Raw genomic sequence first — 17,299 nt, 5'->3', positions numbered from 1 at the left:
AAGCAACAACAGTTCGAAAGTCTTTTTCGCCTATACAAAGACTGTTTTTCGACAGCATCGAATAATAACCGAAGAATCCACTCCACCACTCCGCTATAGCCCTTATCGAGTGTCGACATGAGAACGAGAAGCTGAAAGGCAACAAGTCGACGAAATGCTGCGCGACGATATGGCGACGATACCACCGAAGAGCCCGTGGGTGTCTTTTGTGGTCTTCGTGAAGAAGGTTGGAACTCTGCCCTTCTGCATCGATAATCACCGCTTGAACAAAACAACGAAGACGGAAGTGTACCCCTCCAACCTATAGACGAGGCATTATCTCGACTGAGCGATTTCAAGCGATTTTCGTCGGTGTATGTCAAGACTGGTTATTGGCTAGTTGAAGTCGACGAAAGGGATCAATAGAAGACCTTGTTTATCACGCCATACGGCCTCCTCGAATTAAGGGGATGTCATCTGGACTTTGCTCTGCGGCTGTAACGTTCTAGCGCGTGAGGTACAGCCTTGGCCGGACTGAAGGGGCAGACTCGTCTCGTTTACTTGGATGACGTTCTAGTCTTTGCCACGAATTTCGAAGATCATTTGAGGCGGCTTCGGACAGTACTAGAGGAGATTAAGCCCTCTGGACTCACCCTGAAGCTGGAGGAGTGCCGGTTCGCTAAGAACTTGTGTTCCGAGGGCACGTTATCAGCAACTCTAGAATTCGTCCTTACCCGCAGAAGACAACTTCCACCGCTAAGTTCCCGCTGCCCGTCGACAGAAAGGCTACGCGCCGATTCCTTTGTTTTTCTTATTACAGGCGTTTTCTAAGAGACAATTCTCAAGTATTGCGGTACCATTAACTCACCTCACGAAAGCCGACGTCGACGTTGCACGGAAAACACGGCAAGATGACGCATTTTAGGAGCTGATTGACGGCTGTTGTCACCGCCGGATAGAAATCCACACCAACACAAGTAGCGTAGTCATCGGTGCCGTGCTAGTTCAAAGGAAGAGCGGAGCTGAAAGCCTAATAGCTTACGTTTGGTGGTCGCTGCAAGAGCGGAAGCGAATTATTCAACGACGGAGAAAGAGTGCCTTGCGATCATTTGTGTTACGGCGAAATTTCGGCCTTACATATACGGCTGGCACTTCAAAGTGGTAAGCGACCACCACGCCTTCCGTAGGCTGGCCAACTTAAAGGATCCTTCTGGTCAACTAGCCTGATGGAGTCTCAGACTCTAGGAATTTAACATAACCATGGTGTATAATTGTGGCAGGAGGCATTGTGACGCTGACTGCCTGTCGCACGCACCTACTGTCCCGCCAGGGGAACAAGAACTGGATGACAACGCCTTCCTAGCAACAATAAGTGCAGACGACTTCGCCGAACAGCAATGAGCGTACCCAGAGTTACGAAGCCTTCTGGAGTACTGAGAAGGCAAGAGCGATGTTGTCCCTAGGAAACTTGTGCTTTGAGTGTCTTAGTTTTCCTTGTGCAACGACGTCCTCGTAATAAAAAAAATAGAATTTCTCCCCAGTGCACTCAAACTATCTTCTCGTTGTGCCAGCAGCACTCCGGCCAAAAGTCTAGCATGCCCTGCACGATGATCAAACAGCCGGCAACTTTGGGTTTTTCCGTACACTAGCAAGAATAGAAGTACTATTTGCCCCACCTGACCGCAGATGTCATCCGCTACGTCAAGACATGTCATGACTGCCTGCGACGCATGATACCACCGACAAGGCCAACTGGTATACTACAGCCGATTGAGCCTCCTTGCTGAACGTTTTGGCAGATCGGATGGATTTTTTATGGCCCTTTCTGACCTCAACATATGGAAACAAGTAGATTGTCATGGCCACCGACTGCCTTGCCCATTACGCCGAAACGGGCAAGGAAACGAGAAGCAGAACTAGCAAAATTTCTCATCGAGAACAGAACATCCAACTGCGCTATGGTGCGCCAGAAGTCCTCATTACTGACATAGGAACGGCTTTTACAGTTGATCTTGCTCAAGCCATTCTATAGCATAGCCAGCCATGTCACCGGAGGATCACTGCCTACCACCCACAGACAAATGGCCCAACGGAATGACTGAACAAGACGCTCGTGGATATGCTAGCAATGCACGTCGACGTCAAACACAAGACTTGGGACTCCGTGCTTCAGTTGTCGCCTTTGCTTACAACAAGGCAATACAAGAAACAACACCGGCCACGCCGTTCAAGCTGGTTTACGGAAGGAACCCAACGACGATTCTCGACGCCGTGCTGCCGCACGTCACCGACGAAGAAAATGTCGACGTCACCGCCTATCTCTAGTGTTCTCAAGTAAATCTTGCTTGGGCTAGTTGGTTCATGCTTTAATGAGTAAAGGCAATGCGCAAAAGACCAGGACTCAAGAAGGGCGCCGGTCCTGTCGTTTGTGTCCTTCTTCAGTCCTTGTCTTTTGCGCCTTGCCTTTACTCATCCTAGTGTGCTGAAGAGGCCCGACAGGTCGCTCGCCTGCGGATCAAGAACCAGCAGAGGACCGACAGGCGGCACTACAATATTCGACGGCACTACATCGAATACCAGCCCGGTGACGGTATTGGAGTTGGACCCTGATACGCTGAGGACTCAGCGAGAAACTACTGCGATACTATTTCGGACCCTACAAGGAAATCCGTCGCCTAGGCGTACTGGACTATGAGGTCGTGCCAGACGGCATTTCGCAAATACTGCGGCGCCGCACACCATCTGTGGTTCATGTGGTGCGTTTTAAGCCCTTTTACGCTGAAGAGCTTTGTTATATTGTTGTCTCTTCAGTACGGGTGTCTGTTTCTCTCTTTTGTGTTTGTTTGCAGCATCAAGACGATGCTTTTAAGAGCAAGTTATTGACACGTGTACTTGTTTATCTTTATAAGGTGACCGCGTGTCACCCCCTAACAAACGTTATTGCTCAGCGCAGGATGCGCCTGCATGTACCGGAAGTTTCTCGAATGTTACCGATACTCCTACCCGCTGTCTGTTATCAGCGAACCTTGTGTAATCTGACTGCATGTATGCTCGATGCGAATTGTGCAGCACTTTCTCGAAAGCACGCGGGCACCAGCGGTTACACCGGGACCTTCGATGACTGATGTATAAAAGCGGACGCGCTTGACCCGCTGATCAGATTTTCGACGATCGCCGACTGTGTTCGCCGCTATGGTTGTTCTTTGAGTGTGGCGTGATTTTGAGGGCACAGGGTCGCCCAAAAAAATGCTCCTTTAAAATATTTATGGGGTGTTACGTGCCAAAGCCACCTTCTGATTATGAGTCAGGCCATAGTGGGGGACTCCGGAAATAAAACGCTAGTTTTATCATTCACATTTTTTGGTGCTTTCCTCACCGTCAATACTATATGACAAAATGTAGTTAAATCAAGTTTTTAGTGGCACTACCTGGGTTCACTTATTTACATATCGCCCAGTGGGCATTACAGTAGAGGGAAGGGGGGTCTGTTAGATTGAGAAAAATCAAATTTACAGGTAAAAATGTTGCTTGAACGAAAAATATGATGAACTATGAGGCTTATAATTTAGTTGACAATACTACAGGGTAACCGTTCTGATTTTTACTTTCGTGTAGTAAAAGTGCGCCAGCATGTTGCTAGGAGTTATTTGGATTTTCTCAGCATAACTAAACCATTCGCTTTGATATTATTACCTATCGCAGCAAGGACAGACGTGCTATATGCGCAGAGAAAATATCGACGACTTTGAATTGAAATGAGCTGAATAGGGCTCATTAAGATAAGGAAAATTCTGCTTCCCTGGGCGTCTTGAACACAGCGTGCAGAAGTACCCTGAATACGGGCATATATTAACACTTCGCACTCCACATTGCGCAATATTTATAGGCAGCATATTTAAGGCTTCAGTCGCAATCGCACTAAAATCCAGTCCGACGTCGCGGGTTCGATACCGGCCACTAACACCACATTCCGATGGGTACAGAATGGATAAACACTCTTCTACCGTAAGTCACCACGGCGTGCCTCATAATGAGATCATGGTCTTGGCACGTAAAACCCCATCATTGTTAAGGTGAAAGCCTTAAGTGGCACGTTGCAATGGTTCATACCCGAAAACAGCGACGTCTAGTCCAGTGATACAAATTTTATCGCCATAGCAATGGCTCATGTCCCGCCAACCAAGCAAAGACGCAATGGCTGAACATGAATGAATAAAATAAAGAACGAAGGAAAGAAAGAAAAAAAAACGAAAGAAGGCAATAAGTAAATAAATCAATAAATAGGTAAAGAAATAAAGCAAGAAAGAAAGAGAGAAAGAAAGAACCTTTAGGCATTAAGTGCTCGCATGACACGTGTCATTGAGGATATCGACCTACAGCGCCATACGTTTACTTTACAAATCGACTCGTTATGTCTTGAAAAAAGTCTGACCCCTCCGATCGTATACCTTGACGCATTACCACGCGTCTAGCAGGCTTTCGCCTTCACGTGTTGGAAGAGCGTAATATGCTGCCGAACTTCTTTTCCTATTGAATCCCCTAGTGCTCAGAGAGGTTAGGTTATTTGCTGGAAGCAATGTCTTTTTTAACCATCATGCGTGATCCAGCCATCTAACCTATTAGCGCCTAACTAGATGCAAGTAAATACAGACCTGATAGGGAGTGGGGAGTCTGTTTACGCTCGGGCATTTACATCGGAATATTGAGTTCCGCTGTACTGACCTGTACACGTTCAGACGGCCCAGGGCTCCATGGCCGCTAAACCAGAAAGTGGCACATGTTGCTTCGGTGGGCGGACGCGACCACATGAACACCCTGGACAGTGGATGGTGAGAGTCCACTGCAGTTGTGTTCAGGTACAGGTAATGTCCTGCGATGAATGAGGGAATTGAAAATGCATAGCCTTTCTCTTTCGTGTAGCTCAACGCTTGGTCAAAGTATAACATCAGAAGGAACAAACCTATCATGCACAAATCCTCCAACAAAAAATGAAATGAGAAAACCACCGAGGCTGTAAAACAACGACATCGCATTTCTGCCAGATACAGCGGTTGATGTCTTACAATTCCATTTTCGAGGAACTTGCGTCGTTTACTTAGACTCCTGGTGACGGCCCATATCGAGCATCTGCCTTCCATGACGCTTTCGCGGAATTTCGCCTTGTTAACTTATTCCCCCTTTCTTTACACTGTGTCGCAGCTTCGTCTTTTACGGTTTTTGAAAGTGCATTTTAAACAATGAGCGTGGCAACAACCTTATTCTATAGCATTTAAGTTGGGCGGCGCTAACCAGATGATTTTTACTTATTAAGCGAGTTTTTGCCTGGATCACATATGACAGCCCAGGTCCTGACTTTACATGGCGGGCCTTATTTCTGCCGGCTTACATTACACTACGGGAACGCAAGTGCTTCAAAACACGCGAGAGAAACTGAACAGTCGTGCGTTATGCGAGGAAAAGGAGTTGGACGCATGGTCCCAACGAACGGTAGCTCTAAATAAGCAATGCTCTCCACGGGCCTGCAAGATAGGTTCACAGTTTTGAGCACCAGGACCCTTTACCTTACATACAGTGGTCACAAAATACATTCGTTTCAGCCTACCAAATTAAGCGTGCAACGAAGAGAATACGCAAGCCCCATGAGCCGGCGAATATGTAGGACCGTCCGGCGGGTACTATTTTAACTATGCTGCTAGAACGTTGATCAATTAATGTCATTCCTACATGCACAAGAAAGTCGCATACATCAGCTCGACTGATGAGGAGTGTTTCTTGACTGGAACCTATCAAGACGTATATACCTATAGTCAACTCCGGCACAAGATACTTGGATTGTCCTCGGCAAACTCCAGCGCCAAAAATGAGCGACCGGAAGTTTTCTAGAGTCACGAACACAATGGTGCCACAACGCAGATATAAGGGCTCGTTTCGCTTCTGCCTCTTTTTTTTCTCAATATATTTATCTCCTGTGCAAGCCATCAAGGTTGAAGCACATCAGTCTAAGCAGCCTAAAGTATTTTTTAGACTTTGTTCCTTTTCGTATCAGGCCTTTACTTGCTATGCGAATCCGCTCCAGAAGCACAGGTATGTCGAGGCGACGTTTGTGTTAGACTTGCAGCCTCTGGGGGAATTATTTTTTCATTCTACATGCATTTGCGGTCTTTAATAAAAGTCATCATGACTATCACAATTATTAGAAAAAGCTTATGACCACCAGTGGACGAAGGCCTCACACGATGATTCGAATTGACCGATGTCTTCCCATTAGCCCACTGCCCACCATGCATGCAAATATATTTTACCTTCTTGCGCCAATTAACTCTATGCCGACCTTAACTGCGTTATTATTAATATATAGGTATTGCTCTACTCCCATAATCCACTGTTCTGTTCTAAGGATAAACCTTGCCCGGCACCTTAGCTTGTGCCTTTTCATCTAAACCAGAATACCATATAGGCACCGTTGTTCACCGTTCCTTTCTCTCGTCGTAGTGTCGCATAATGTTATGCGTATCACGTGTGTCATCTCTCGTTGTATGGTCTCTCAAGTGGCCTTTTAGTCCTTCTATTTTCGGTCTGGTAGGGTACTGCTGAAAGAATTTACCGACCATACGCTTTTCTGTTTAAGCATACTAATACGCTCACGTTCATGGTTTGACAGTGTCTGCCATACCCACTCATAAGCAACTGTTTATTTCTGGAGATGTTCTTCTCATGATTCATTTCCCCTGTAACTGCAGGCCCTAGACAAACGTGCTCATTTGCTTTTCCAAGAGGCTGTCTGTTAATCACAAAGTTCTCGTTACAAGCCAACATTTAGTTACTTAGTTATATTACCATAGTTTCTTGCACAAACATGAATATTCTAACGTACACTTAGACCTCCCTAGTCTGGGCAGCACTATTTATTGTATGTTATGTCCTGCGTTATTCAACCAAACAATATTAGGCGCGAGCTGCAAACTGTCCATGCGTTTCACGGATCTTACACAGGCCTAATGGAGCCAACATTACCTTCCAGAGTATGAGCGATTCCGAGCTTCGCACATTTCGTACGCAATCCAAGCGGTCATAGTTTTTCTCCGCCCTCTCCACTCCTGGAAATCGTTACTTTACTGATTTCGATATTGCAGGCCTCCATATGTGCTGTCTTGCCGCCTAAACTATTACCTTTCTTTCCCTCTTTTTTATGGCGTGCCAGATATACCTTAGTATTTATTAAATAACACTGCTTCTTTGTATTGCTTGAAGAAGAAAAAATGAACGCTACAAGGACGCGGACTAAAAGAAGAACATGTTGGAGGTCAGGCGCTAACTTCCAACTAAAGGTTTATTTGAAGAAACAGGATTTTTATACATAGAAACAAGAAAAGCACAACCGTGACTTCACGACCTCTCTATCGCATCAGAAAAGCAATCATATTTCTTTTCTTCAAGTATGCGAAACAAAATCGCCCACATCAAGCTTATATTGCTCTTTATATTGCTTATGCATTCTGGTATGTATTCACTCGTGTTTTTTTTTTCTGTAGTACTCCACTAAAAGAAGAACATGTTCGAGGTCAGGCGCTAACTTCCAACTAAAGGTTTATTTGAAGAAACAGGATTTCTATAGATAGAAACAAGAAAAGCACAACCGTGACTTCACGACCTCTCTATCGCATCAGAAAAGCAATCATATTTCTTTTCTTCAAGTATGCGAAACAAAATCGCCCACATCAAGCTTATGTTGCTCTTTATATTGCTTATGCATTCTGGTATGTATTCACTCGTGTTTTTTTTTTCTGTAGTACTCCACCACTATAGCGATTTTTTGGTGGTAAGGACTCAGTCAAACTGTTGATGATTCTAGTCATGCTTCATCAAACTGCACTGATGGAAGTAATTCATCACACAATTATTAGTAGTATTACCATTACATTTATTATTATTACAAAAGGAAAAATTGATATTCGTTCGTCTTGTATCCGAAGTTCCGCAGGTAACCCAAGCAAGTATTCTTTGTTGCCTATAGGGCTTCAATACAAATGGATGTACATTTTTGCATTTCATAAACTTTCTTCTATTTTGCGGCCTTCTACGGAAATGATTTGCCACATTATTATTATTGTTCCTTAAATCTTACATCCCTGTAAATAAATTCAGTTTTTCCCACCTGTGAAGCATAACGCTAGGACTGGGATGAATCTCTGCCTATTCTAAGATATTCAGATATGTCTTTCTATGCATCATATTACCTTGTTACTATGGCTACATAGCTTAAATGGAGCCAGTTAATCTCCTTCACAGAAAACAAATGTCCTGAAATTCTTAAGGTATTATATACTTCGTCGTCTACATACTGATCACCCACAAAACTGAGGTCAATCTCGAGTGACTTGTTTTCAAAAATGCACAGTGACAGCATGGATTAAGCATTTGGTTCACCATTTTCTACGCAGTCATTGAACAAAAAGACGCGTCCAATGTATTTCCCAAGGTAGCCGTGAGTATGCTCACTTATCTCTCACTGGGCTTCTTGATCAGTACCAAAAGTATTTTCTTGTGGTCAAGACATCTGCTATGGTCTTGTGCATCATGTCAAATGGCGTCATGGACAGCGTTTCTGCTCTACTTCGGAGCTTTCTGTTCCATTAACGTCTGTGCCCATAAAGGAAAGGCCAAGTATACGGCCAAGTAAGAAAGTGAAAGTTGCTGAGATGAAGTTATCTATGGCACACATATATCAACGTATTGGCACTTGACTATTTGCGCAGTCATCGGACGTACGAGCAAACGTATAAGAGGGTGCCCATTTGGAAAAGAGATTGGGTTTTCGGGACGGTCGAAAGGCACTCGCGAATTCTTGCTGCAGCTCATATTTGCGTGTACTGTAAAAGTTGCTGCCAACTCACTCACCTGTCCGATTCTTCAGAGTGTGGTCACGAAAGCCTATCTCCGAGCCATTGCGGGGCATCCAGGTGGCAAAACGGCCCGGACCATGGGCCACAGGGCACGAGGAGCCTGGCTCCCAAGAGCAAAAGTCTTGAGCGTGAGAAAAACAAACGCAAACACATTGGTTGCTACAAATTCATCGATCGCTACTACACCAAAAAAGGAAAGAAAGAAATGACCAACGTACAATCAACTGAAATACTGATTATGTGATCGATCCAGTAAAACTATGGACCTGCTCCAGGGTACAGCACTGGGAGAAACGAACACTACGAAAACATTATTTAGCCGAAAATGGGGATAGAACGAAGTGCGCATTATGACTGACCATCTGACACTTGTGAAACCCATATTCTTTCACGCGTTTGCTCTTTAGGACAACTGTCATCACCGGCCCGCTTATCGCACTTCTTCACAGACGTGTTGTCGTCTGTCTCTGTTCCACTTTCCTCTCACTAAGCGCAAGGCTGCAAACCGGACACAGTCTAGTCAACCTAGCTGCCTTTCCTTTAATCTCTTCCTTTTCCGATCCCGCTTCTGCCCACAACAACTAGGCCCTTGTAGTGATTATCCTCAGTAGTCTCCCAGGCACACATGGAGTGCAGGCTGCGTGTTGAAGCCTTAGTTCGTCTTACCATGTCGGGATAAATACAGCTTTATACAACTACTCTTGGTTCTAACTTTCTTACTTGGCTTATGAAACGCATTGCGTGGAGTATTTTAAATTTGATTAGTTTGTCGGAGGCTCGGGGGCAGCCGCCTGCGCTTGCCTTGCACACGCAAATATTGCTGTGCATATCTTGAGCCAGACACTTTGACACGTTATTATACATTTGCCTGCTTAAAGCGTTCTTCGCCAAGCAAGTGGATAACGATGTATGCACGTGTTTACGCGAATGCACTTATACATCAACCCGTCTACAAACTTACGAGTGTGGATTCTCTACAAACTACCCTAGGTGCTTTTTATCCCTGACTTGGTTACGCTTAGGCGGACAACCTATCGAGCTGACTTAAATACATGGCGTGTTCATAGCATCCTATAGCGCATAGAATCTGCAATATTTATTGTACTTAGTCCCGGGGTGTGCGTGTTTGCTCATAACCTTCTCCCTTGATTTGCAGAATTAATCATGAACAAAGCCACCAGAAAGCTGTGGTCGCTGATAACAGCAAGGTTTGTTCGGAACCCAACAGTACTACCACACTTTGTGGCAAATATGTTTCGAGACCACAATCAAAGGTCACAGCTGCAAATGAAAATGTAATGCAGAGGAGAATTCACCCAAGGTGGGTGCTACAAATATAGCGGCACGTTAGACGAGGGCTTCACTGGCATCCCCCCCACCTATATTAATTCATCACTTGTTAACGATCTATATATCCCATGACGACGTGATCTCGTTGGGACAATAATGTCGCACCAGACACATGACACACTACCCTGTTCCACGACGGAAATTTTCACTTTGATCTCACTCCAGAAATGTTTGATGTCGCGAGACTCTGTGTTACAATTTGCGTAAACAGCGCACTTCTGCTAGGTCAGAGTGATTTTTGAGAAACTTGGTGGTTTTGGAGCGAAGAGGGCCAGCGATATGTGACCTCATATAGATGTCGTTGTGGTTTTGCAGATAAATGGGACATTTTCTTGGAAGTGCGTTCATGTTACAACATTTAATCCCCAGGGTCAACGCAAGCCAAATATGGAACCATTTCAAAGTAGTCTCAAAGGCACTAACGTGTGTTTTTTCTTTTGCAGCAAGGTTGAATTCCGTGACGCACATCAATGAAATCGAATCACATGCAGTGCTGTATGTTATGGCCCCGTACATGCAAATGTATAACTAAGGGCGTGAAGCCATCTCTCATTCTCGATTACTTTACTTTCCCGATGTTAGGACATGAAAAACTTAATACAATTTTACTCAAGCCAAGTGCCAAGGTTGCCAAGTTTTCTCTCTCCGTAAGAGCAGCTGGTACGATCTCGATCGGGTGAGGTTTGTCTTCACAGCAAGAATCAGGAAACAACGATGACGCCGGGCATCGTGATGATGAAAAAAAGTAGAAAAGCATGTATTCACTTCATTGGTGCATGGTTGCAACTCTCCTCCGAGTCTCGAGCGGTTCTGATTAACATGGGGGGCCTGAACAACCTTAAATAACCTTTTGCAGCATTGTGGTCGGCGACGACTTCTTCGGAAGCCTGTGGACGTAGGTTCTACCATCGACGACCTCCTGCCCTTTGGTTTTCTTTCCTTCGTACTTCCCTTTGTGTCAGCTCGGGGAATAAAAAGGAGTGACGCTGTTTCGGAGAAGAGGACAATTATGTCGACATGGGGACGCCCGTTTGAACGTTTCCCACACTTGACAGGTCAATCAGACGGGGGCCAAGGTGACCTTAATTACCCCTTGCTGTCTTGTGGTTGTCGACGTCTTCCCAGGGAGCCTGTGGAAGCATTAGTGCTTTCGTCAGGCTCTGTCGTCGACGGCCTCCCACCCTTCGGTTTGTCTTCTTCATAAAGGTAATGCCATTTTAGAGGAATTAAACGCGTGGGCAGATAATAATCAATTAAAGATAAATACAAAGAAAACAAAGGCTGTGATGTTTCATTCTATAGGTAGGAAGGTTTTACGTAACCTAGTTTATCGCTGCTCAGAGATAGCGCTAGTTAGGTCTGTTCAAGTACTTGGTGCGCATTTTTCAGAATCACTGCAGTGGGATAAGCATATCAATACGATACTACAAAAGATAGGTGCAATGACGGGAATTCTGAACAGAAACCGCTACTTAATTTCGAAGTCAATAAAATTGTTAATCTATAACGCCCTCTTCACTTCTTATCTAAACTATTGTCATTTGGTCTGGAGGACTATACACAATCGAATTTCTCGCGGCTATTAGTAATGCAAAAATTTTTTTCAGAATAATTGAGAATGTGCCCCTCTGACATTCTACTGTGGACCTCTTTACAAAATGTAAAATAATTAGAGTACAAGACACATATGAGTATAAATTGTTGTGTGAAAATCGCCTTAACTATGACTGTCATGATTCTCTCTTCATGGGTATAGTAAATCTCCATTTGAAAGAAGCATCATATGCCACGAGAACAACAGAAAAATGGAAAGTTCCGTATTGTCACACTGGCTATGGTCGGCAAATGCTCCAAAACAAACTTCCACATCTACTAAATGATTTTAATAAAGAAGAAGTCGATATTCGCGAAGCAAAATTATCTGACTTGGACACGTTCTTTCTAACCTAACATTAAGTCCTAGAGCTGCTACGATTGGTGTTTAATTATATTGTTTCAATGCCACTATTACTAAGCGTACGTTGTTATGAAATGTGCTGTCATTCGACGCTGAGGTGAAGTTACGTACGTTAACGCATGATGCCCTACGTAGGACAGTAACTAATGTGTTTAATTTTATGGTTTTGTCAAAGTTTATGACAATGTTATGCTTAATATGATGGTTTTGTTAAAGTACACGACCATGTGAACAAAACGTGTGTGCCTCTGCTGTTGTCTTTGCCAGTATAGGGGCGAAAGACTCCCTCAAGCCATCCTTGAATGGCTTTCCCTTCGCCTCCCATCACATTATGTGATAAACCAAAAAAAAATCAATCCATGAATCAATGCTCCCTTCGTCCATTTCTTTGGGTCAGCTCGGGGAATAAAAGGGCTGACGCTGTTTCGGAGAAGAGGGCAATTATGTTGACATGAGGACGCCCGCTTCAACGCTTCTCGCACTTGACATGGTTGATGTGCAGGCTTACCGTAACAATCTTTTCTGGGAGGAGGCAAATCTTGTCATGGAAATGTACGCCTAAGTGTCTCTCATATCCGACAGCTCGATCATAACACCGCATGCAAATCTAAACCCAACTGAACTAGGGCTAAGTGCAAACACAACAGTCGTTTATCGTATTCGCTGGACAAACATGACAGAAAATGAGTCAAAGTGTTTTGTTTTAAAATGACTACAGCCCAGCGGAAGACAGAACACGATCATGGCGGTGGAGCAATTATCAGCGAAATGTGTCACCACATGGCCTCCGAGATTTGCGCGCGCCAGTTGGTTTTGCTCCCGCCGTCCCATTCGCCGCGCTCCCCAGCAAAAAAAAAATGGCTGAAGGCTTAGCTTGGTTAAGCCTGGATGGTTGCGAAAGCAATACCCTTGGCTGCGCCTTGGTTCGGCTGATGTGTGGACATGGTTGCCCTTTGTTAAACTTATGGCTATACATCATCCGATATAGCGCAAGGCAGCGCGCCGACCACTACGAGGAGCCGAGCTGTAGCCCCATTTATCCTCCTTGCGTGACGTCACACCAGCGAGCGCCCTCTCTCGGTATCGCCGCAGCAGCGGCGCGCAAGGCTTCGCCTCCACCATTGATGCCGCGAGCTGGGGCCCCGTCTCTCGGTCTGGCGTGACGTCACACGGTCACGTGACGCGCAGCTGTGTAAGGAGGCGCCACGACCACCGATGGGCCGAAAGTGCGAGCAGTATTGGCGGCGAGGAGTTACGGAGTCGCCATCTATCGGAAGCGCGTGGCTGGCGTAGTACGAGGCATCACGTGTCGCGCTCCTCATAGGTTTTGCTCTCAGCGCTCATTGAAAACACCACGCACGAGCTTTCCCGGACATTTCTGTAAGTACTTTCGAAACGAGAGAAGTTTGTTACTGTCTAAATAATAATCATGGGCAAACTGAAAGCACAGAATCGTTTACAGACGCTATCTCTTTACCAAATACGTACAGTGAACGCCACTGCGCGCGGTTGCCGCGATGGAGTCTCCCGAACCGGCTTCTTGCGTGAAAGGTAGGTAAACGCTGAGAGCAGACTATGTGAAATATGTTCTTCTAGAGTTTGTATAACTGAATGGAGCGTAATAGAATGAAGCCTCAATGCAGCGATCGCACAGATTCGCAGCGACCGACTGCGCGTCTGCATGCTTGTCCGCGCACTGTTTCGCTTTCACCGCGTGCGCGTTTTCGCACCGTGCCATGAGCTTTAGGCCACAGAATATGAGCATTTGACAGTATACAAGCAACCATTGTTGCGTGGGCGCTATCAGAGTTGTTCAAAAATAGTTTCATTGTAGAGACTTCGACGGGGACTGTGATGTGCAGTCGCGACGATTCAATCTTTTTTTTCCTCTTCTAAATTCTTGCACGTTTCAATATTATTTCTCGAGTTGCGTCGCACTGTGTATTTGTCGGTGTTCTCAGCGTGCGATTTCCCGCTGCTTCTTTTTTGTAATCCCGTGCATTAATTCATAACACAAACATGACCATATGCAATGATCTTTTTTTAATGTGCTTCTTACCGCTCCCTTTCCACTCCAGTGAACTTGCCAGTATCTATAGCATCGACAAGTTCATAGACCAAACCGTCATGACAGTAGTCGGGCAGCGGACTCGGGCGAGCGTCTCAGTGCGCGTTTTCCAAACATCACAGACCCGGCGCCGTAGCAGAAATCTTCCTCGCGTCTGTGCTTGCTGCATACCGAGTTGTGCCGATGGCTGTTTGCCGGTTTTATGTTTCGCGAGCCAAGCTTCACGCAGCTTCTTGTCCTGCGGCTACGTGTGAATAAGGCTGACACCGGGCTCCGTTGCGTGCGTCCGGCACTGCGGCACCGAGCAGTAGCCTACCAGGTTGCGCGCCTTCAAAGGCAGCCACTACCTATTGTGGTGCTTTCAAGCGTTGTAAAGGAGACACTCGAAGCGGGAGAATCTCGCCAGTAAATAAGGACCGCAGCGTACGAGGGAATGTAAACTCTCGTTTTCAGCTCGCTTCGGCGCTCCCGAAGCAGCCGACGAGGACGCTATGTCCACGTGATCCCTAATAGCACGTCACGCCGACGGTGGCGCCAGCTTTTCCAGTCGTGGAGCTCGAGGCCAATTGCTTTTGAAATAAAAAAATGTGTAATGCGGCGTTCGCGCCCAGTCTACACCGAAAAGGTACTGTTAGCCGAGGTGTACTTATAGCCCCTTAAACTTCGTAAAGTAGCGACACCCTCCTCCTCCGCCTTCACTCCTCCTCGTTTCTCCTCTCTTTCACGCGCCCTCCTCGACCGTGGTGCCGCCTACGCTGCTCGAGCGTAGCAACGGCGCCAACATGCGCTCCTCGCCACTCCGTAGACGCTTCTCGAGCAAAAATGGAGCTGATGCATGGCGCGAGGGCCCACGTGATGCTATTAGGCCAATAGCGACGCTGCGTTGGCCTCGGCCAGAGCGCGCGAGGAGGAGGAGGCATTCTTCAAAGCGTCGCACTACTCTCTCTCTCTCTCTCTTTTAACCCCATCCCCGCCACCCTGCTGGCGCTGAGCTGTGCTCCCGCATGGGTTGCAGAAAATAGCGCCAGCCTTTTCTCCTTCCCCACAAGAACCACCACTACTTTACGAAGCTTATGCATAAATTTTTTACCGTACATAAGGCTTGATTATTGTGTGCTGTGCTAGGAACGATGATGAAACGCTATCAAACTGGCAAAAGCAGGTGCTTCTATTGCTTTTTTGGCGCGTGACTGAGCGCTTGTCCTTGGCTTCGGGTCGGCTTCCTGCTTCCAGTTAGAAGAAGGCTTTGGAGGCTAGTTTAGTGGTCAAATTCCTTTTCTATCAGTACCAATATCAGTAGAATAACTACTATCACCAAAATCAGAAATAATTGCCACGCCCATAATGTATAAGTAATGTACACGATTTTTATATACATGTCAGAGCTTTGCTGGAGTGTTATGTCGTGCACAGCCCCGCATTGTACTCTTGGCTAAAAACAGTGTCGCGGCTTGCACAGGTCAACCCGCTTCGCGAGTTATTTCTATTGCATTGATCAGATTCTTTATTTGGCTTTCTAAAGACACTTCTTCGGCGTGAAACGACTGCGATGACGGTTTCGGCACACGCCAAAGGCGATGAGCTCGCGTGTGTGCAGCCCTATGCAGCTGGCTATTCAACAACTCTGACGCGTTTGCGGTGCTCGAAGTGCGTGCATGTGTACTTGCGTGAACCCAGTCGACTGCCGTGTGTCCAGCTTGTGGAGCTTCATAATGTAATCATCTTAGTGCCATGATGACCGAACGCAAGGCGCGTGACATATTCGCCTGAATAACGCGAGCGTCATGTAAAAACGTGCGCGACCAACGCGGAGCATCTAAGCTATTCTCGTCGTTTCATCATGACGCTGGAATCTCTTTATGTAGTGAAACTGATCTGTTGGCTCTCAAGCGCCGACATCAGATTGCCACCTGTACTTCATTTCTGAACAAAGTGTATCCAAGGACGAAAGTTAAACATAGATATGGTTCCCATCAGTGACCACTTCCCCCTTTTCTTTAAGCAGTTCCAAGTAAATATGAGCCAACAAACTCGCGCACCACTTTATCCTGCAGAGAAAGCTTAATCACAATATGCAAAATCCTTTGCGCTGGTAGTGAACAGCTTCTCCTCGCAATATATGTTTGCAGCGCCTAACGATAGCATGGACTGATAAAGCTACGCACTCTCACTATTACAGCAATAACACGTCTAACGTTTCTAGCACGATATATGAGAGAACACAGCCTGCACACTGCATAGCCTGTTGACAATAGCGCCATCAGGAAAACTGATCTCAACGAGCAGGGAGAATCGCACCCGTGCGTTAGTTAACCCATGCATGAGGTCCGTACCCCGTTAACAAAGACAAAATCTCTGTTCATACACGTTTGCACCTCCAAAACTCTTAAAATCAATTCCTAGCATGAAACAAAACAGAAACTGAGTTCTTCAATGACGCGATTAGCCATGAAACTTAGCCAAAACATACAACATCTCTTGCAAAAGCCACGCCGCGGAAACTCGACGGCTGACTGTCATAGTCGTGAGCTAGCTGAGACACGGAAAAGAAGAAAAAAATAGAGAAAAGGGCGCGAAAAATACCACGTGACGGCGTTCAACCAATTGAGAGACGCAGACCTCCTCTCCTGCCTCCTCTCATACTCCTGGCAACAGCGGTGGCAAGGTAAAAGCATGCCGTTACCATTTATTCAGCACCTTAAGGCGTACGGCGCCAGCGGAGGCCGCGGTAGAAGACAAACCGCACGAGATCTCAGCGAGCGCACTGGCTCATTTTTTTTTTATTTTTGCTGGGAAATTTCACACCCAAGGGGAAGGAGCAGTGCCCAGATCTCCCAAATGCATTTATTTTGGCCTATTCTAAGAAGTAAACAACAGCAACTGCTCAGTTTTCCGAAATTAGAGTATCCTAAGGATATACCTTTTCGTCTGTGTTTGTATTACGCCATTTTATTCGTGTCCTACTTCTTGGCAGCGTAACATATTCTGATGTGGGAATCAGATGTTCTGGCATCCTTCTTTGCTTAAGAGATATCTGGTTGT

At 45.9% G+C, this 17,299-nt stretch overlaps 1 protein-coding gene across 5 annotated transcripts in view; it reads right to left on the bottom strand.

Annotated features, from left to right (window-relative positions):
• Positions 1-17,299, bottom strand: part of LOC142579872 (MAM and LDL-receptor class A domain-containing protein 1-like) — a 245,253-nt gene that overhangs the window by 124,821 nt on the left and 103,133 nt on the right. For all 5 annotated transcript variants that reach the window (XM_075690505.1, XM_075690509.1, XM_075690507.1 and 2 more), the window contains exons 27-28: positions 8,878-9,003; positions 4,702-4,849 (exon numbers count right to left, since the gene is read on the bottom strand). In XM_075690505.1, coding sequence (XP_075546620.1) covers positions 4,702-4,849; positions 8,878-9,003 — 274 coding nt within the window. The remainder of the gene's footprint in view (positions 1-4,701; positions 4,850-8,877; positions 9,004-17,299) is intronic.

Source organism: Dermacentor variabilis, chromosome 4 (assembly GCF_050947875.1).
Source record: "Dermacentor variabilis isolate Ectoservices chromosome 4, ASM5094787v1, whole genome shotgun sequence".
Lineage (NCBI taxonomy): Eukaryota > Metazoa > Arthropoda > Arachnida > Ixodida > Ixodidae > Dermacentor > Dermacentor variabilis.
Note: the sequence above shows the minus strand (reverse complement) of the source record. Positions and strands in the feature narration are given on the sequence as shown.